The 21,287-nt window shown below is 42.8% G+C and overlaps 2 protein-coding genes across 8 annotated transcripts in view; one reads left to right on the plus strand and one right to left on the minus strand.

Moving 5' to 3' along the window:
• Positions 1–5,641, plus strand: part of LOC121721040 (nuclear factor of activated T-cells, cytoplasmic 1-like) — an 80,377-nt gene extending 74,736 nt beyond the window's left edge. For all 4 annotated transcript variants that reach the window (XM_042107592.1, XM_042107596.1, XM_042107593.1 and 1 more), the window contains one exon: positions 3,468–5,641. In XM_042107592.1, coding sequence (XP_041963526.1) covers positions 3,468–3,523 — 56 coding nt within the window. In that variant the 3' untranslated portion in view covers positions 3,524–5,641. The remainder of the gene's footprint in view (positions 1–3,467) is intronic.
• The window catches only part of LOC121721041 (solute carrier family 52, riboflavin transporter, member 3-B-like), a 22,970-nt gene extending 4,630 nt beyond the window's left edge, over positions 1–18,340 (minus strand). Inside the window, exons 1-5 of one of the 4 annotated variants that reach the window (XR_006034728.1) lie at positions 16,391–16,646; positions 14,550–15,649; positions 14,264–14,387; positions 12,594–13,061; positions 10,710–10,715 (exon numbers count right to left, since the gene is read on the minus strand). Coding sequence is in view for 3 of the 4 variants with exons in the window: in XM_042107598.1 (XP_041963532.1) it covers positions 12,849–13,061; positions 14,264–14,387; positions 14,550–15,601 (1,389 nt within the window). In the remaining variant the exon portion in view is untranslated. Of the gene's footprint in view, positions 1–10,709; positions 10,716–12,209; positions 13,062–14,263; positions 14,388–14,549; positions 15,650–16,390; positions 16,658–18,194 lie in introns of those variants that run through there. The other 3 variants (XM_042107598.1, XM_042107599.1, XM_042107597.1) reach the window with 3 other exon arrangements.
• Positions 18,341–21,287: the final 2,947 nt, after the last annotated feature.

The raw sequence follows: 21,287 nt of genomic DNA on the forward strand, positions 1-21,287 counted from the left end.
TCTTTCACACACACACACACACACACAAATGCACATGCACACACTCACACACACACACATGTGCATGCACGCACACACCGCTGCTCTGCAATGGAAAAGTTGAGGTACCAGGGAATGGAAAATATTAGTTGATAAAGTACAACAAAACAGCTCTGTGGGTGACATGTAGGTGTTGAGCCGTTCACAGCATTCAGACAGGCACCTTTTTTTTTTTCTGGGGGTTTTTGTACCCGAATTGACGAGAAGAGAGGATGCGGACACTTTTCCTCAAAGCAAAAAAAAAAAAAGGTTTAGTTACATTGCAAAGGCGCTGAGTTCACTGATTTGAATCCCTCTCTCAGAACCACTGTGAGAACACTGTGTGAACACACCTCTGTAGCTTAGCAGACATCAAAAGAGACAAAGAGAAAAAAACGTGTGCAAACTCAAGCATTGTAGATGGTTAATGGTAGATTCTGGTTTACTTGTGTGATGTGTTTTGTTTAGGGTTTTTGTTTTTGCGTCGTCGTGCGGATATAAATACTCTAGGCATGTAAATGCCTGTTTTGTCTTCAGTGCAGGGCAGGCAGGTGAAAACAGCCTGCAGTGTTGGCTCCGCCACCATTTTTCCAGTGGGAGTTCCACTTGTAGGAAAGTGAACTCTAATCCGCTGTGTGTGTGTGTGTGTGTGTGTGTGTATGTGTGTGTGTGTATGTGTGTGTGTTTGTGTGTGTGTGTTTGTGTGTCTGTGATGTGTGTGTGTGTGTGTGTGTTTGTGTGTGTGTATGTGTGTGTGTGTGTGTGTGTGTGTGTGTGTCATTGGGAGTGTATTATTACCTTACATGTTGGCAGAAATGTTTATTTTTCTCCTTCTGCTTGAATTGCTTGTGTGCACCTCTTTTCCTACGCCTCCTTCTGAAGGTTTTTTTTTTCTTTTTCTTTGTTCATCGCTTGAGTCTCTACACTGTTTTCTTAACCCTTTGCGTAACCCGTTTGACCCAAAGTGCGTCAAAAAACACACCCTTACTTCTCTGTTACATTGCTCCGCAACTGTTCACCGCAGCGAGATGAAACCTTTATTGCGTGACAGAGCAGAAGTTGGGCTTTCCAACGAGACCACGCACTTGTCTATACGTTAAAGTATGAAAATTAAAAAAAAAAACATGAAATTAAATCAAATTGCATCATATATACAGTCAAACCTTCTCTGCGTTCACCTGCACACCCATTACTCTCATTTGAATTACTCGCGAACCCGTGATCGCATAGATATGGCAAGCATATCAGATGAAAGAGGAGACTCAGGGCTATCCATTGGTACCATGTATATCGATCCTTCTGGCTTATGAAAACAGACGAAGTGACTGCAAAATAATAACGTCATGTACACAAACCAACGCTGCACACCCATTACTCTCGTTTGAATTACTCACGGACCTGTGATCGGATAGATATGCCACGTATGTCAGATGAAAGAGGAGACACGGAGCTATCATTTGATACATCCTTCTGGGTTATAAAACAGACGAAGTGACAGCAAAATAATAACTTCATATAGCTGGACTTACCCCACTTTTTTGTCTGTTTTTGTGGCAAAGAATGTTTATAATCCAACGCTATTCTGTGTTTCTCTATGGCAAAGCATGTTCATAATCTGGTTTTGAGATCCTAGCAAATTCCTGCATGGCATCCAATTCAAGGCTCACATTGCATCCCAATTTGTTCAACAAAGAAAGACCTTTTTTACCTTTTTACTTTGTTCATGGCAATGCAGTAAAAAGTTGAGAATCTTAATGAGTGCATACACCATAGGCGCACACAGGCTAACATGCAAACTCGGGTCAAGTCAGGTCAGATCAGTTTGTGTCACAGATATGGAGTGCAGAAAGGTAATTTTTCATCACTAAATAAAAAATGGCCTTTATTTCGGTAAATCACACACCACATATTTCTGTAAATTGCTCAGCCCCAGAGTATCCCTCCAACATGGCAATTATATTGCCTGATTCAAGATAGTCTGCTCTACACACACATGAAATACATGTAGAGCTATGAGCTTGCTGTGGTAAAATACATGTCAAAATATAAGAATTTTTATAATACGCTTTTTATATTTTAATTCTTTAAAAATCTAAATAAAATCAATGCTAGTACTATTACATGAAATTATTCTGGCAGATCTGGATAGCCTCGACTCTGCTGAAAAAGACAATATATAATATGTGTGTGTGGCACTTACAATGACCAGAATAAATCCTTATGAATAAAGGTGAAAATGCCCTAAAAACAGCTTATGGTTCTAAGGGTTAAACACTCGTCACACGGTGTATCCATCATCACACATCACAGCATTACCTAGTAAATAATGAATTGTTTATACCCATTCAGTTCCGATACCCTATCAGCTTAATGATACAGCACATCTACCAGGCCTTTGAAAAAGAAGAGCCTAGAAATTTCTCGGCCGTTCCAACAGTCTGGTCTTTGTAGATTAAAGACTCCATCCTTTTTTTAATGGAGGGTTTCCTTTCATGCTCTGTGACACTATTCCAACGTATGGAGCAGTGTGGGGCCAGCGTGATCTGGTTTGCATGTTTAGGGCACGTGTGGCTGATAAGACAGGGCAGGGGAGGAGGGGGGGGGGGGGGGATTGGAGGGTGGTGCCGGGTGGCCGACAGGAAGAGGAAGGCAGGAGAGTCCAGCTTCCTGCACTGGCTACAGTGTGTGTGGTGTGGAAGTTGACCTCATCGGCGAGGCAAGGCGAGGCAAGTCCACCGAGCCTCTCTCTTATCTGCCGAGAGCACAGAGTGTGTGAGGAGCCTCTGTTTTGTTTGTTGAGGGACGGAGACACACACACACACACCACACCACACACACACACACACACACACACACACACACACACACGGGCCTGCCTTCTTCCGTCATTTCCCCTCTGACCCCCCCCCCCCCCCCACACACACACACACACACACACACACACACACACACACTACATCAGACGGCTCAGATAAGGATGAGTCCAGGGTTGGCTGAGAAAGTGTGGGAAACGCGCGGGCACTGAGCTAACGAAGCTTTGTGTGTTTGTGTGTGTGTGTGTGTGTGTGTGTGTGTGTGTGTGTGTGTGTGTGTGTGTGTGTGTGTGTGTGTGTGTATGTGTCTGGGCGAAGGGGGGGTTGTTTGTGTCCACGTGTGCCAAAAAGGACACTTCACAAAGCTTGAGTGTCTTGTTTTCCATTTTATATCTACACTTTTATTTCCCTCTGTAGAGAAGGCATCACAACTCGCCTTCTCTCTCTCACACACACACACGCACGCACGCACGCACGCAGGCACGCACACCTTCTCATGCACATCACAAATGCCATTTACATGGACAGACTACAGGGCTTTCATTTCGTGTTGAAACTATCTTTGGTAGCAACAAAGACGTTTGTCCAAATAATTAACACAACAACCTCTTTTTTTCTTTTTCTTTGTCCCCGCAGTCAATGAGATCATCCGGAACGACCTCTCCAGCATCTCTGTCCACAGCCATGCGTAGGCACTCCTGCCCGCAGACATGCCAAGACCAAAGGGACCACAAGAAAGGGAGAGTCTCTTAATCCAGTTCAATGAATCCCCCCCTCTAAGACCACCAAGACTTTGTGAGACTATTTCCCACTCCCACCGCTGTCCACCATCCTGACAAGTCTCACCCCCTCGTGATGACGAGCCCTGTCCCTGGTGCTCCTGTTTGGGGGCGCTATCCTACTGGACTGGCCACAGATCTCAACCCCAGACCTGCACAACTACTTGTTGATTGATTGAATGTTCTCACATGAATAGCCTTAAAGCCTAATGAGGTGTACATAGCATTTGTTGCGCTCTTGCCTTAAGTGAGAAAGATAAAAGAAAAAGGATTGCTCTTCCATGGACCAAGAATTTTATGCTCTTTAAACTGATGACCTCTGAATACGAGAGATAGGCTCTGTGGTCTGTGTATGCATATGACCAGTGTGTGTGTGTGTCTATGCTGTGTGTGTGTGTGTGTGTGTGTGTGTGTCTGTGTGTGTGTGTGTGTGTGTGTGTATGTGTGGGAGTGAAATAGAAAACAGGGTTAGGGAGGACGGCGACTTGCCATGGTGTTGCCTTAACAGCATGCACAAATAAGGATGCAATTCTGCTCTCTCTCACACAGCATTTCAAACAGGACTGGTTTTTATATGCCTTTTTATTTTCATTGATTGTTTGTTTACAGGAAAGCTGAAATATGTATAGAAAAAATGTGTTCATAGAGTAGTCATCATGAATATATCCCATTCCTCCTTTATAATATGGACAGAAATGTCTCTGTAATGGTCTTTGTATAAATATGTTTATTGTTGGGCTGTAAATAAGCATTTCCTGCCTAATGTAGCACTCCCTCCAACCAACACTGAGAAGAGCTCTAGTGTCAACTGGGTCCCAGTGTCATTTATAATTTCTCTGCATTTCCCCCATCTTTTGAGGGATGTATGACAAATGTAATAGCATATGGTTGGGCTTTTTAAGCTGATATATCTGATTTATATGTGTCAATATTTCACTATGTACTGCAGGGATTCACTAAAGCCATGAAGTGGACCATGAACTTTATCTCCTATGAACTGGCTAAAGTCTCCATGGTCATGTAATAGATCTTGTTAAGATGATGATTGTTGAATTTCAGCAGTTAGACAATCAAGAGTTCCAAGACAATCATGTGTTTGTTTTTTAACTGTAATCTATTGCCACCTTGCAAAACAATCCCTAATATTGTCACTGTGGAAGCCTTTCTTCCTTGTCTAAGTCCATGCATTCCAATTAATATGTAGATTCAATCAGTGCTTTTTTTCATACCACTTGGACAGGGCATGCTGTTTATTGCATGTTGTTTACTTTCAGTGTTGATACATGTCACCTACAGCTAGCATAGACAGTTCTCCAATTGGCAATAACATGATACCAAAGAACCATGGCCATTTTTCAGAATTCAAACTGTCATTCTATGCACTCCCACTCTTTCAGACACGTCAGGGTTTCATCTCGGGAATTTTCCCCAAGGTTTGGGTTTAGATACTTGACATTTGTATTCACAGTTGGCATTACCAAAACCGAATAGAAATTTTGAAGAATGGCCGGTGTTCCTTGTTTAGGCTCTCTTGTCCCCTTGGTGTGTGTTTCTTCATCGTAAATGGCTGAACCATTTGCGGTAAGGGTGGGTGGTGAATTGTTGAAGAATGGATTACAGAGACCAACACTGAGTTTTGATTGGTGTCCTCGCTGAGAATCAATGTTGTCGCACATTTGTTGTTATATGCTATCAATATCTTTAAAAGCATGCACTTAATACCGATGCTACGGTTGTTATCTTTTTACTTTAGTACGCCATAACTAGCTACATATGTATTTTGGAGTATGTTTTCTCTAATGTAGATTATAAACGCATGTGTAATGTTTCTGAAGATTTTCTCTCTTGTGCCTTATTCCGCGTCGTCTCCGATAAATATGATTGTATCTCCTAATCCTGTCCTCTCTTCAGGCACACAGTGAAATATCTCCTCTCCTCTCTAATATGAAATATTTATAGTAATGAACGTGTGTTTTATGTACACAGTATGCATTCTGCAACATGGATGAATAAAACTCAATTATTTAAATATCTGTGTGTGATACCAGTGCCACTTCTTTCCTGTGTCTGTTGCACCAGAATATTAGATGAGAGATGAATGATATAATTTGCTCCAACCAGGCCAGTACGATGCATAAATCTCCTCTTGCTAGCCATACACATATGACACATAGTAGGCCCATATAAATTAAGCTGTTTTGGAGCCAGTGTCTATGCACTGTATTGTCTGACAGAAGTGTGAAAGTAGATAGTTTCCCACAGTTTCGAGTGTCACTATAAATTTATATTTCCGTTTTATTTATTTCCCCCCCAAAACACTTTAGTGCACTACAGTAAAACACAGTTGACACAAGCATACCCAATTCAGCTGTATTGCTAATGTTCCTTAATATTTATGCTTGTTAGTCAGGACACAGAGGGCTGTTTCTGTCCAAACTCTCCAACAGTACAGTGGAGACATACATATTTACCATTGCACAAGGTCCCTGTTCATATAGTGATGGCTAGCACCATGCCAGAACTTTTGGCCCATTTTCCCAGGGTGGCGAAACATGGGGATGATGAAACGATGACAGGATGGACTAGGACACACTGAGTTGCGTCACACGGGGCTCTCTGGAGTACCACCTGTCTGTCCTGCAGACTTTTTCCACTCCGCTACATTTTAGGACTCCTATCGCCATGGTGACAGAAGGCAGGCCCAGGCACCGCTCCCATAGCCCAAGCACTGGGCCCGTGGCATTCCAAAAATAACGCACCCATAACACGCTCCAAATTCAGTCACGCCTCTTTTTCCTGGCACCTTTTTTTTTAATTCACCTATGTTGGCCCGTCACGGACTTGTTTTTCCAGGAGATCTTTAATCTTTGACGTAGGGGTGTTTTCTTTGTGTGTTTTTGTGTTTATATTCTATTATTCTTTAAAATTCAGAGCAACTCTTACTATAACACATAGTAGACCAACCAGCACTTCAGGTCAAGTCAGACCAGCTGATGTTGGTGTAAAGTGTTGATCAATGATCAATGTTCCACTTTAAAAAAAAAAAATGCTTAGCATTTAATGAATAAAAATAAGTTGTATTGATGCCTCTTCTGACTAATGTCTTGAATCCGTACCTGTCGTGGCACTCTTTCCTTAACGTCACATACTGGTTAATTGTCTGGAAAAGTGAAACTTTTGTGCCATGAGCACCATGACTGTGAGGGAAATGTTTGTGCATTCATTTGAATGTCTGTGGGAGGTTTGTGATGTCTGTCTGTCTGTCTGTGTGTGTGTATGTGTGTGTGTGTGTGTGTGTGTGTGTGTGTGTGTGTGTTGTCTGCACACGTCCCCTAGCCTATGGCGTGAGCTGTCCAGTCCAGGTAACCACTCAGCCTGGTCATATCTGGGCCGTCCCCTCGACAAATCACCTTTTAAAAGATGTAAAAAGACACTTTAAAAGGCATCCAGATGTCGTGGAAATATCTGCACGGTTTTATTTTCCATCTGCAACTATTCAGCCCCATCTCTCTTGGCAAAGGTTGGGAGGAAAGGGGTCAATAGGCCATGTAAAACCAATGAGGTCTGTATGATACAGACAGCAGGAACCATGAAGGGATACCCTGGTGAAATCTGTACTAGTGTCCAGAGCCATATTCCTCCATGCAGTCTCCCAAGCCTGTACACAGACATCAAGTCGGATTCTTTGGAAAGCCATGTAGGTTCCTGCGTGCATCACCGTATAGCTGGACACTGGAGTGGACACTCAAGGCAACCTGCTCCTTTGTGGAGCTCAATGAAGAGCACAGCTATGTTCTTCTCAGCGTAAAAGTGTGTTTGTGGTTACCTTAATGGTTTAAAAGCAAGAGGGAGACAGAGTGAGCGAAAGTGAGCAAGCACCCATGAGAGAGAGAGAGAGAGAGCAGAGATCATCTTGGCATTGCAGGAGATGATGTCTAGACAATTACAGAGGCCTTTAAGCCATCCACTGTCTCCTTGTTCACTCACTCTTCATTCCCCCTGACACTGATTCCGAGAGAAGGATCCGGAGAAAATGGGCACGTCCATCTATTTATTTCAATGATCGCTCATCATTGATTGGCAGGAGGGTGGGGGCGAGCCAGAGTAATGATCCGCTTTATTTATTTTTTTACAGGGCCGACATCCTCATTGCCCAGATAATACACACAGTAGCCTCTCTAATGGACATCAAGGATGACCCTTGGATGACCTGGCAACACCGCCCCATCCTGAGGGCCCAGGTCCAGAGAGACTGGAGAAAGCTTGGAGACGAAGGATGTAAACACAGTAGCTTACAGTAACAATCCATCATGTCGAGAATGACAGTTAGTGCCGGTAAACTCATGTCTTGGGACAATATTCATCAGAATATTACATCTGTAGAAGCAGAAAGCAAGACAGAGTAGCACAATAGGAATTCCAGTGAGGAGAAATAAAGCTTTTTTGAAAGTTACTTTATGAAATGTTAAAATGATTGGTCAGTATAGGCATGAAATTCTAGGCAAAATTTGTGTCAGGAGAAATAAAGTTATAAAGTTATTTCTCCTGGGACAAATTTAGTTTCAAATTTCATGCCTGTTGACCTATCCTTTAAACTTCCCAAAAAAGTATCCCTCGCCGTAAGTGTTCTGTCACTCCCGGACTTTTGCGATCTGAAATATTTTGCCGTCCGTTTCAAATCGATTTTATTTAATAGCAAGCCTCCTGGCCCTCACTGTAGAAATCGCAGAGGGCTTGCAAGGAAGTGCCTTCACGTTTTGCGGCGCAGTAAACATCGAGGTATTTCCTACACTGACCACAGTTCGGACATTCTGTTTCATATAAATCCCCACAGTCTTCATGTAGCACACTGAAGCTTTGACAGTGGACTATTATGTTAACAGAAGCTAGATTTCACAACTCTGTGTAGGAGTGTGTGTGTGTGTGTGTGTGTGTGTGCGTGCGTGCATGCGTGCGTGTGTGTGTCTGTGTGTATCGAGTATAGGGCACACCAACTTCACTCTCTGTCAGATCAAAAAGTGCATACTCCAGTAGCTGGGATCTTATTACTCTGCAATCCTGTTTAAAATATACAAGAAACTGTTCCCTCTGCTAAAACATCAATCCCAGCCTGACTGACACGGCTGCTCATAAATGCATGGAAATGGCCACCTACGTAGAACACTTAAGACGAGTCAGTAATTACTGACTGAGTGAGTGCTGTGAGCCAGGCACCGCTCACCAGTGGAGGAGGCCACTGCTTCTGAGTCCCTGGGTCTCTACAGTAAGCACCTTGTCAGTCCCTGGGTCTCTGCAGTCAGCACCTTGGGACAATATCTAACTGCAAAACTGCTGTGTGCTTTTTGCTCAACCTCTGATTTTACATTCTGATAGCTAGAATGAAATAAGATTCTCATTTTGGACTAAAGACATGACTTGGATGCCTTAGAATATGGGCCTGTGCGTTTACCAGATGGGAAGCAGATGTGGAATCAGTCTGTTCTGGGCTTTAAGAACGGAATTGAATTTGAATATGAATTTAAAGCGGAATTGAATTGAATTGAATTGAATTGAATTGAATTGAGAGGAGATACTGGTGTCGCTGGCACCCTTTCCCTCTCACTTTCCCTTTTGCCCACTGTGTTGTTTGTTATGCATGATTGGAGTAGAGGAGTGATTAGAGTCCCAACATAGATCAGAAAGAGGAAGAGAAACAGAGTGAGCCACTCACAAATAAATCCGTTCCTAGCACACTAGCACAAACTTTCTGCCACATCGAGATCAAATAAAAGCTAACCGATGTCAGATTTGTTTATGAAGCAGAGACAGAGAGACAAATCATCAGTCAATCAGTCAGCCAAACAACAACCCATGCCTTCTAGAAGTGTACGTATATCACACCAAGACTTGTAGAAGTGTACGTATATCACACCAAGACTTCTAGAAGTGTACGTATATCATACCAAGACTTCTTGAAGTGTATATCACACCAAGACTTCTAGAAGTGAGTGTATATCACACCAAGACTTCTAGAAGTGTAAGTATATCACACCAAGACTTCTTCTGGTTGAGGCTGGTCTACTGAGGAGATATTTTTACACCCCAGAGTAGCAGCATTGTGGGTCAGAAGTTATAGAATGAGCTCATTCTCACTCCCAGTGCTTCAACCCCCCCATACACACACACACACTCACACACACACACACACACACACACACACACACACACACACACACACACACACACACACACACACACACACACACACACACACACACACACACACACAAGATTCAGCCAAAGACTGAGACAATAAGAGACATGACCCAATCGTATAAATCCTCCAGTCTCTCTGGGTGTCTATAAGATCCATGTGTCCCCGTCTGCCAGGGGGATACAGTATCCTGAGCATCGCTGTGTTAAAGGGTTCATTTGCACTTCTGAAGTGCCACATTTCTTAAGTCCACATGGGCAATAAAACACTCGTAGTTCCTGTGATATCCATGCACTTAACTTACAGGTTTTCTTCTCTTCAGAAGGGATATGTCTGTGATTTTGGCATATTTGTGGTCATCCTCAGATGTTACGTTTTCCAGCCACCTTCAGCTTGCCCCAGACAGCCCTGAGAAAGTGTGTGTGTGTGTGTGTGTGTGTGTGTGTGTGTGTGTGTGTGTGTGTGTATGGAGGGAGGGTGGAGGACAGTTACATAACTGCAGACGAGACCTGAGCGTTCCTGGCTCTTCCACAAAACTCAACCATTCCCAGCATTTCTGCAACCAGGCCCTGGCTATTAAAAGTGCTAGGATTTCCCTCTCATATGTTTTAAATTGGAATTACGATCACAAAAGTCTGCCATACGCACGGACCCTAAGTGAGTGAGCAGACAAGTAGGGGAGAGAGAGAGAAAGAGAGAGAAAGAGAGAGAAAGAGAGAGAGGAGGTATAAGAAACACAGTTCACCACACCAGACAGACATTCATTAGTACACACAAACAGAGAGCATAGTATGGTGATGTATAGAAAGCCACAGTGATGGAGGGCTTGCACTTCCTGCAGTAGTAGTATGATGTCATGTGGAAGTCGAATCACAAATTGGATGGAGTAAGTCCGTTGCCTACAACGATTTGCTGTCTGCTCGGTCGCATAACTTTGTTTCCTGCATTCCAGAGGAACCTCCTAGCCCAGAGAATGGTGGTGAGTTCAGTTGCGAAGCCTGACTCAACGCTCTGACCATCTGAGACACAAAATATATGGAGAGCCTGAGTGTGATCTCTGACTGTACGTGTGTGTTTGTGTGCACGTGTGTGTGTGTGTGTGTGTGTGTGTGTGTGGGTGTGAATGTGTGTGAGATGCAATCCTGATGGTGAACACAGATGCACAGCCAGACCCATGATAGGGACCTGAATCAGAAGCTGTGGTCACCACCGCCCACCTCCACCTCCCCCCTAAAGGAAGACCTTTGCGGGCGCCGCTCACAAGTGCAAAGGTAACTCAGAGATAAGTCAGTCTGTTCCTGTTCAGGGGAAATGATCCAGACATGACTCCAGCTGCAAGCAGAGGAAATACCCCAGAGTAATGTGACACATTACTCTCTCTCTCTCTATAACACAGAGAGTAGGAGGAGGATGAAGAGGAGGAGGATGAGGTGGAGGAGGAGGAGGAAGATGAGAGCAAAAATACATGAAAGAAAGAAAAAGTAGAAAATCTGGAAAAGAGGAAGAAGGTGGTTAGCAATAAGAAAAGCACATCGCCATGGCCTTTGGAGAGTGAAAGTCTTTGAACACAAATACACAATAAATGTATCCTGGCATAAAGCAATTCAAAATATCCATTACTTTTAGAACAAATGATCAAAAGTTTTAGGTAGAATTTCAAAGCCTGGAGTAGCTTAGTTTTCAGGCCAGTGTTCAGTACCAAAACTAACTCAGAGTTCAATTGTTTCATTTAGTCTGTATATCACATAAATCATGAAAGCTATATTTTAACTCAATAAGCTCTGAGTTTTTCCCCTTCCAAGGGCATGCCTTGTACTCCAATTTTGGTTGGAGGTCCTAGAAATACTTTAATCCACCAATCAGCCATACGTTAAGGTTTTTGTTAGTGTTTTTGAGGAGAGATTTTTGTTTTGTTTTTTCTTGAAAAAGCATTCAAAAGGTACCTCAGTCAAATGTGCATGTAATCCAAGAATTCTGTCCATAGGGTTAGACAGAGTCTGATTCAGTTTGGAGTATTATATTATGGATTACAGTGACACCTTGTGGAGAATGTGGCACACAACATAAGATCAGGGAACTTTTCAGTAACAGGAATGCATTTATATAATCAAAGAAATACTATATATATATATATATATATATATATATATATATATATATATATATATATATATATATATATATATATATATATATATATATATATATATATATATGTGTGTGTGTGTGTGTGTGTGTGTGTGTGTGTGTTTATATATATTTATTTTGTGTATAGCAACATGTTATTTAGTCAGTTGAAACAGTGAAGAAGGAAGAAGATACCAGAAATGAACGGCTATACACTACATCAGCATAAATCAACTTTACAAATGAAACAAAGGAATCAAATTTGACCATGACAAACTTTTTTTTTTTTTTTTTTAAAAACATACAACATATATGCAAATACGTCAAATATCAAAAGAGACACACAAAATCATAAAGCATGGTCATGTAAACTGTTAAATGATATAGCTTTAAGCCTTACAATAACAACTTATAAATTAAGGCACTATACAGTAGCTCTCAGCTAGTAACAGTAACTGTGATGAGATTTTGACATTTCGACCATTTAACCTTTTTTGACCAAGTGTTCTGGAATTACCCAATGTGTGTAACTGGCACTTTCAGATCTGTTGAATGACCTTACTAAGCACTATCATGTAAAGACATGAAAAATCCAGGGTTAGAGAGACAGTCCTCTTAGGTAGCCTACTTATTGTCAGTCTTTGTGTTTGTAATTGATACAACTGATAATGGAGTAAAGGACTTTGACTTTCAGTTTTTCAGTTTCTTTTGATAGCCTATAGTTCAGAAGATAAGCATCTGATCTGAATGATCTTTGGAATAGTTGTACATCTTTTGTGCTGTCAAATGACCCAAAATAAAGCAGGTTGCCAGCCCTGCTTGAAATAGACTTTATACAACTGCTAACCTAAAGGCCTCCCAAAAAGGAATTAATCAGGTATCTCGTAAATAAACTCTTATCAGTGCATTTCTGTAAGATTATTTGGGGCACTTCGTGTTACAGGGGTCCCCTGAGGTGAAGAGTCCATACACGCTGACCAAAGGGAACATGGACATGGCACCAAGCATGGAGCCTAGCTGCACTACAGCTCCACACCACACGAGGGCGCTGTGGCCCTCGTCTCGCAGAATGATGCCAATGATCACCTTCACATAGGAGAGAGTGAGGACAAACAGTATCCATGTAATGACCTGCAACAGACAGGGAGATGAACATCAACAATCTATGTCATTATACTTATCGCCCTTTCCATTACTCGTAAATCATTATACGCCCACCCGTACACCATCTTGTGTTACACTTACAATGGCTCACTGTTGAAATTACATTTAAATGATAACTCTTAGTTTGCTCTAAATTAGCCCTTCTCAGTGACCTAGTGTAAGACTGGAATATTGTTAGCAACAGTTTTGCCTCCTTGGAAATTAACCATTTAACTTGGTTTTTCACTTGTCTTTACTGTCAGCTGAACTGTAGACACAGTTTAACTGAACTTTAATGTTATTTATTAGGGTAAGGCTATTTGCACCCCTGGTACAATTAGCAGTGTATGCTATTTGTACCCCGGTACACACAGCAATGTTTCTATTAATAATATCAGTGTATGCTATATGCACCCCTGTGCATTTACTCTGGCATATTGATCACACAATGTAAAAAAAAACAAAAAACGAGCAACATGTCACAGGGTGTGAATAGCTCAGCTGTGTAATATACACTCTGAAAAAGATATGCTGTTTACATCGATGTATAATTAGAAGTGGATGCTATTCGTATTCGTACCCTGGTGTATAACGTAATGTAGCCTATGGTATTTATACCCTGCTGCGTGAACTAGCTAATTGTTGCAATGAGAACCGATTTCTTGTTCATATTGAGCGCCTTGGTAGGCTACACTTGCGCACTCTGCCTAAACGCATCATGCGGGGGAATTGAACCCGTACTAAAACATGTCTGTGACCACTGCACTATCTACTTCCACAACTTGAGGTGTGTTGCAGGTAAATGTATAGTTTATAGGCCTGAGCGTCATATTCATGAAATCTTTGTTAACTAACAAACTGACGGTTGTAGCCTGTGTGTTCACTGATCGAAGATTATGAAGATAAAACACAACTTTTCAATCTAAAACTTAATTTGAACAGATATTAGTGCCGAAGCCTTTCAGAATTCTTCACTTTCTACTGACGGAAAAAAGAATATCCGCCATGATTTTTGTGCCCCTGAGCAACGTCTTTTTGTTGTTATGTCACAGGGTGTGAATAGCTCAGCTGTGTGGCCAAGGCTATTCCTACCAGGGGTGGAAATACATGTAGACACTCCGTATTTATTACTAACTATTTTGATGACAGACTTTTTGTTGGATCTCATATTGTCTTAAATAGAGACTTACAATCAGTGCTGTTCCTGAGGGAGTGTCAACCAGCAGTGGACAGGGGCTGAGGGCAGCCATGGCCATGATGTACGCCCCAAAGCCTGTGCCAGTCAGTGTGAGGAATGCCATCAGGACCAGAGACCTAAGCCACATCCAGGGACCCACACAGAGAGACAAACAGAGGAGGAAACCACAGGGGAAATAGTAAGCTATTAATGTTTCTGCTAATCACCCAAACAGATTAGCGCCAGGCACTCATATTAAGGCCACTATGGCTACTGAATGTAAAAAGTACAGTTTATACCTGATGGGAACAAACATGGCGATGAAGCAGGCCACTGGGTTGGCCACAGCTGCCATGGTGGCTGCAAGGTGATAGGCCTGGTTCCCGTATGGCAGGCAGGAGTAGGACTGGATCGATGGCAGCACGGCGTTGGTCAGCGCATTCACCCAGGCCAGCACCATGAAGATGAAGGCCACCTCGAGCTGACTGTAGGTCCCCTTCCCGAAGCTGCTCCGCGGCTCCACCTTTTGGTCCTCGTCCAGGTGGCCCAGCATGGGCTTCTGCTCCGGGGTAGGATTCTGGAGGCCCAGCCGCATGTCGCCCTTCTCTCCGCCGCCGACCCCCGCCGCTGGCCCACCGAGGTAGCGCCGGCTCTGCTGCTCTCTGACCACGGCCGGGTGGAGGTTGAGCAGCAGGAAGGCGCCCAGGCACACCACCATCATGAAGCTGAGGAACAGGAAGAAAGTCTGCGCCGAGAAGTTGGCCGGCTGGTAGTGCGCCTTGAGCTCCCCAGAACTTGACGTGTTCCCCGTCTGGGAGCCGTTGCCCTGCAGCGCCCCCTGGGTGGCGTTGTGGCATTGCACTATCCCCACGCCCTGGATGAGCGCCACCAACGCGGGCACCAGCCCGCTCAGGCCCTCACCCGTGAAATACGTGGTCAGGTACTGGGGCGGCAGGCGCATCATGAAGGGCAGGAAGGTGACCGAGGACGTGCAGTCCACCACCGACAGCAGGAAGCTGAGCACCAGCAGCGCCACGCTGTGTTCGCCGTCGCCCACAAACATCCTGTGCCTCCACAGGAACGCCAGCAGGAAGGTGGCCAGAACACCCAGCCCCACAATGCTGTAGATGACCGGCCGCTCATCCAGGGCACCGGGCTTGAAGCGGTGCATGAGGGTGACGAACAGGGGCCCGATGTTGGCCATCTGGATGATGACCGTGAGGTAGGAAGGCAGTAACCACCTCTCGGGGATGTCGCTGACTATCAAAGGCAACTCCACCCACATGCCGTTGATGGCTACCCATGAGCCAATGCCAAACAGGCACGCCAGCACATGTGTCAGAAGAGCCATGTTGCAATGTTATTGTTTCTTAAAGCTTAGGCACTCTCTGTTATGAATCTGAAATATGGAAAGGAAAAGTGTTTTGTAAGCAACAGTAACCATTACCAGTTTTGTTATTATGTGCGTATGATATGATTAATATGTAATCAAAGACATTATACCAATATAAACTAATCTAGTTATGTAGACTGATTGCATTTGACAATATTTTGCATAACATTGAAATTACAAAAATATGACTGCACAATACTCGTTTTCTGACATTTGAAGACAGACTTATAACCAACCACCAATGTTCAAACTGTGACATGTCTCTATGGCACATTTGTCCATTAGCTGCAAGTCATGCTCATCAGCAAGACTAAAGGAAAGCTGGGAGTGTGTGGGTCAGACAGAGGTGATGTGACCTTTCGCACACAAACACACTGCTCTAGTGCCGGCCAGCCACACTGCCTTCTGTCCCCAACAGCCAGAGAGCGACCCAGCTGGCTCAAAATAACTACAACACATACTATACCACAGCCTCTGTGCACACACAATACAAGGGCATCTGCCTCCTCGATTATTCACTTTCTGATTTGAGTTTGACTTCCATACATTGCACTCTCAAGCAGTATTTTGTACTTCACTTTCTTTAGATTGGCCACTACTGTTGTTGTCCCACATCATAATCTAATTAGGTCAAAGCAAGTAAATCCATTAGAGAATGTAGGCATGGTATTTGCAAGAAACAGTTCCCCAAGCACCATGAAGATCTATGTCGATGTTCATACACTCACACTCTCACACAGATCCTACCTCGAGTCGACGGTTCCTACCTCTGGGCCGTCCCCTGGGTAATATGTCTCTCCATTGTAGTTAGTGCATTTTCACGGTTACATCAGCTAGTGTGTGTGCGTGTGAAGAGCCTGATCTCCCTCCCCCATTCCTCTCTCATTCCCTTCCCTTCCGTGTGTGTGTGTGTGTGTGTGTGTGTGTGCACCTGACCATGTGCGTAGGCACTACGCAGGCGTGAGCTTCCTGGTCTGTCCTACACTGGCCGGCCGGCAGCACAGATCCCTTTTCAAAGGCAGTCAGCCATGTGCTCCCTCTCTCTCTCTCTCTCTCTCCCTCATCCTCTGCTTCCCGGTTTGTAGTTTCAGCCAGTGAGGAGTCGGTGTGCAGGGGGAGGAGACCCGAGTCTGCCCCCCTCCCCCTCCCTCCAGCCTCCAGCCTTACACAGGCGACCTTGAGCCAGCCCTCCACAAGCAGGAAGCTCGGGGTCCCATCTGACACAGAGGCAGGCAACTGCTGAGCATGCCCACACAGCACAGATATAACTTCATCAGGAAGGGGGTTCTGTTCTTTAATGTGGCCAATACATTATCTGACGTAACTCATTGTAACTCAGGCAAAAGGGCCGGTCACACATGGCAGACTCCATTCTTCACAGCCAGACTGTTTATTTACAGACAGGTTTATTTGACTGTATGTTGTATGTTTGCTAAATGTCACTTTTGACTTTTTGAACTGTGGAGAATCCTACAGACTTCGGTGTTGAGTTGACATTGCTCAAGAAAGCACTGATAGATACTATACATGTCACAGTCTTTAACAAACTCTTTTAGCAATGGGGTGAATAGCACAATCTGTAACTATGTGCCCTACGTCCTCTGAAGAAATTGTATTGAATAGAAAAGTCGATTTATGCCAGGACACAAATGACACCGATTGGACACACACACATACACACACACACACACACACACACACCAACATACCCACACATGTTCATGCATACGCAAACATAAACACAAACAGGTGCTTTTAAATTGTTTGACCTTAAACGTCCTAGCAATTGTATAATGCATGTCTGTAATGTACCGATATGGTACAAAACATAGTGTATGGGACAAATGGCTTTACAGTATTTTCTTGAAAGCCTGGTAAATGTGTCATAATGGCTAAAGAACATCATACCATAATACTTTTCTTTAATCTTACATTATATAATTTTACCAATTATAGAAATCATAAAGACATCTATTTATCTACAGATAGGCAATGTGGCTTAGAGAAAATTCATTTTAAATCCTGTGAGGTATTTCATATTATGTAATATGGGGTCAGTAGGGTTTTCTTGCTGTCTCGTCCACTGAGCTGTTTAAACATTCCCACACTGACAGAGTAGAGGTTCTCCACTAACAGCTCTATGTGCGCTAGTACCCAACATATCCTCTCCTCCAACATTCACTTTTATTATCAAAGTAACCAACAACACAGAATTAATTATCCTAAAATCTGTTTGTTATTTAGATTTGCATTAAATCTGAGACTTTGAGAATGGCATTTTCTTGCAAGTGCAGAATAGAATAATACGTCAAAAGGAGATTATGTGTTGAGCAAGTTCCTTTAGAAAATAACAATTTCATTTATTATACTTGTGGGCTCGGATGGGTCTTGGTTAGCCAGGGTTCGCCTGGGTTAACCATCTAATGTGCACATATTTCAGTCACAGGAATTCTCTGCACGTTTTATTACATATGAGAAAAGTCATTCGAATATGAATGTGGTAGGTAGGAGTTAGAAACCTAACACTGGTAAACTGAACGCTGCTGCTTACCTGAGGTGGTGGAGTAGCACCCCGTGGGTGCTGTGTCTACGCGGGAGTGCTGAGGTGTGTGTTTGAGGAATTCAGGATGAGCTGCACTGAGCTGTTCAAGGATGAGCTGCACTGAGCTGTTCAATGATGAGCTGTGCTGACTCTGAGCTGATCTCTCCCTATCAGCTCGGCCTTGCTCTGTTGCTGTGTGTTAAATAACAGTGTGCAGACACACACACACACACACACACCTCTCCTTTCCCTATCTAATACTCTCTCACTCTCTACCACATACAGTACACACACACACACACACACACACACACTCACGTGACCAGGGGAGAGGTTCACTGAGGGTATTGGTTCAGAGAGGTGAAGGAGAGTAGGAGTATAAAGTCCTATCTCAGGGAGATGCCAGGGCTAGAGGGTGTAAAGGGGGGGTGTTGGGGGTAGCAGCCAGGGTTATAACCCAGCAGCCAAGTGGGCTGGGGGTGTGCTCTGTTAAGCCAACCAAAAGGCTTTCGACAGCAGCCAGAGAGGGGGGGTGCGGTGCCTTTTGTTCGTGGGATAAATTCCACGTTAAATTGAATAAGGCGAACGGCTCTGGCCTGTGACATAAGGTTTTTTTTGTGTCAATTTCATAACAATTTCATAACATTTTACTTAAGCGCATGACAAACCTCCTGTCATTTGAGTAGAATATGTAAAAAGATGAAGCTATTTAACTGTGTTGTCAGTCCTCCACACCAGGGGTTTGCTGATATTCCACAGATACAATCCACAGATAGATGTTACAAATGTTTTGTATCTGTGGAATATCAGCAACATTTATACATCCTTAGTAGATTCATGTGGATCCTTGTTTTAGTATCTTTAGTATCTTTTACTGTTCATTTTAGTCATGTGGATTTGTTTTTCATCATCCTGTTTATGTTGTTGTGTGTGGTGTCTTAAGCTCCTAGGCCGTTGAATTTCCCCTTGGGGATCAATAAAGTATCTATCTATCTATCTATCTATGAAATGGCAAAAACACAATTGAAATGATGTAAATGATCCACATAATACAAAATCATGGAGTATTTTAGTCTGTTTTTCACTCTGTTGCATGATTTGCTTTGCTGAAATGATTCAAGTGGATGTGTGTTGAGTGCCAGCTGCTTGCTGTGAAGACCTTCAGGAACACAAAGCTGCACGGGGCCTTTCTGAAGTTCACCCCACCCCATGCATACACAGTGGCTGCCGCATTCTTGGCTGTTTTCGATTGTTTTCAGTTGTATTTTTACTGAAAAGGGTACCAAATCTACTCTGAATAAACTCATAAACTCTGAAATAGTGCATGTTTTTAAGTTTTACAAGTAAGAAATTCACTATGTTGTGAAGAGAACAAGTTGGGACATCATACCTTTAAATCCTGACACAAACTGAGCAATTCTTGAGCCAACATTCCTCTTTTATGTTTAGTCTGAAGAGCTCATCTAAATAGACATGTCCAGTGAACCAGCAGGCTTCTGAACTAAGGGAATGATTTCAGTGGCATAGTTGTTCAAGACAATGTCAATGTCCAGGAAATAAACTGATACCAAGAAATACAGAAAAATTATATAGTGTACATTTTGAAAACATAATTAATACAGTGAACACATCCATTTTGTTGGTCCTAATAGAACAGTGAGACTTGCACCAAGACATGCACTTTCTCAGACGAAACATTACAATGTTTAACAGAAACATTAAGACATTTTTATGTTATTTCACGTCACAGAAAAAAACTCAATATTGCACTGTTTTATTCGCTACCTACTACAACTTGCGGAAATGTTTAGAGGAGGGCATGAGATCCAAACCAAATGGGTATGGGAGCCTAAACACAAGAGACTATTGTGACTTAACCTTGGGTGAAAGCAAATTTCCCATGACATACAGTAATGTCACATCAGTAAAAAAAACATCTGCAAAAAAAAAAACATTTTGTCCTCTGCCAACCCCCTCTCTCTGTGTTGGAAATGTTTTGAAACAAATGTTTTCAATGAAAAACAAATAAATGAAAAACAAACATTGATGTTTATTTAAACCAGGCTTCAATATTATCCAAATTATTTTAAGAGTAAAGATCATTACCACACACTGGTGTAATATTGTTTATTCAAAGCGAAAAAGTTATTTTGCTGTGAGGTTTGACAGTGATTTGCGGTAATGCTCTTTACTCGTGAATTCTGATATCACGGCATATCACCATATTTCCAAAAACAGCCAGTGCAAAGGCATTTTACCTCATTAATTATCCACATGATGTTGTGTTTAAGATTCTGAAGTAGGCAACTTCTTATTAGTTTTCATAGAAGAGGAAGGCTACTCTTCCTTGTTATTGTCAAATAAGAACAAATAGAAGTCACACTGCTAAGTAAAATCCAGTGTTATATCAAAAAGGTTTATTTTACAAGGAACACACACACAATTGTAATTAGTAACATTCGCCTATGATCACTTGAAAACAGATACCCAGTCGAAAGCTTAATAGGAATATGTTACAGATACAGTACACAGATATAGAGTGCATAGCAGTGGTGTTTTGCAGTGTTGTTACTTACAGTAGCACTAAAAGTTCCCAACATTCATGAAGAATGAAGTGACCATGGACTGAGAGATGAGGAAAAATACTCATCACAAAAACAAAACAGTGTGTATGTTTCAAATCCTTTATCTTCTTAGATAAAACGGTATCTGTATACTACAAACAAAAAAACGAAGACAATTTATAAATACTATTCACTTTGACCTGAACAGGAAACAAGTCTATGTCCAGTCCGTGAACAGTTAACCAAGTCACAGTAGTTACATAATCATATCCCACACACACATCATAATGCAAACATAGCTGTTCACAGTTCAGTTTAAGGCAGGTTTGAACGTCATTGGGGGCTGAATGTACTGCAGTGGTGAGAGTGGTGAACGAGTGCCGTCTTTTGGTTTGGAAACACAGGTAGAGAGAGTGACTGCCTGGCATATAGCGCTGAGGATACGTACAGTGTGAGTCCCACGGACAGACGTGTGTGTGTGTGTGTGTGTGTGTGTGTGTGTGTGTGTGTGTGTGTGAGAGAGAGAGAGAGTCTTCAC

Source organism: Alosa sapidissima, chromosome 10, assembly GCF_018492685.1.
Source record: "Alosa sapidissima isolate fAloSap1 chromosome 10, fAloSap1.pri, whole genome shotgun sequence".
NCBI lineage: Eukaryota > Metazoa > Chordata > Actinopteri > Clupeiformes > Clupeidae > Alosa > Alosa sapidissima.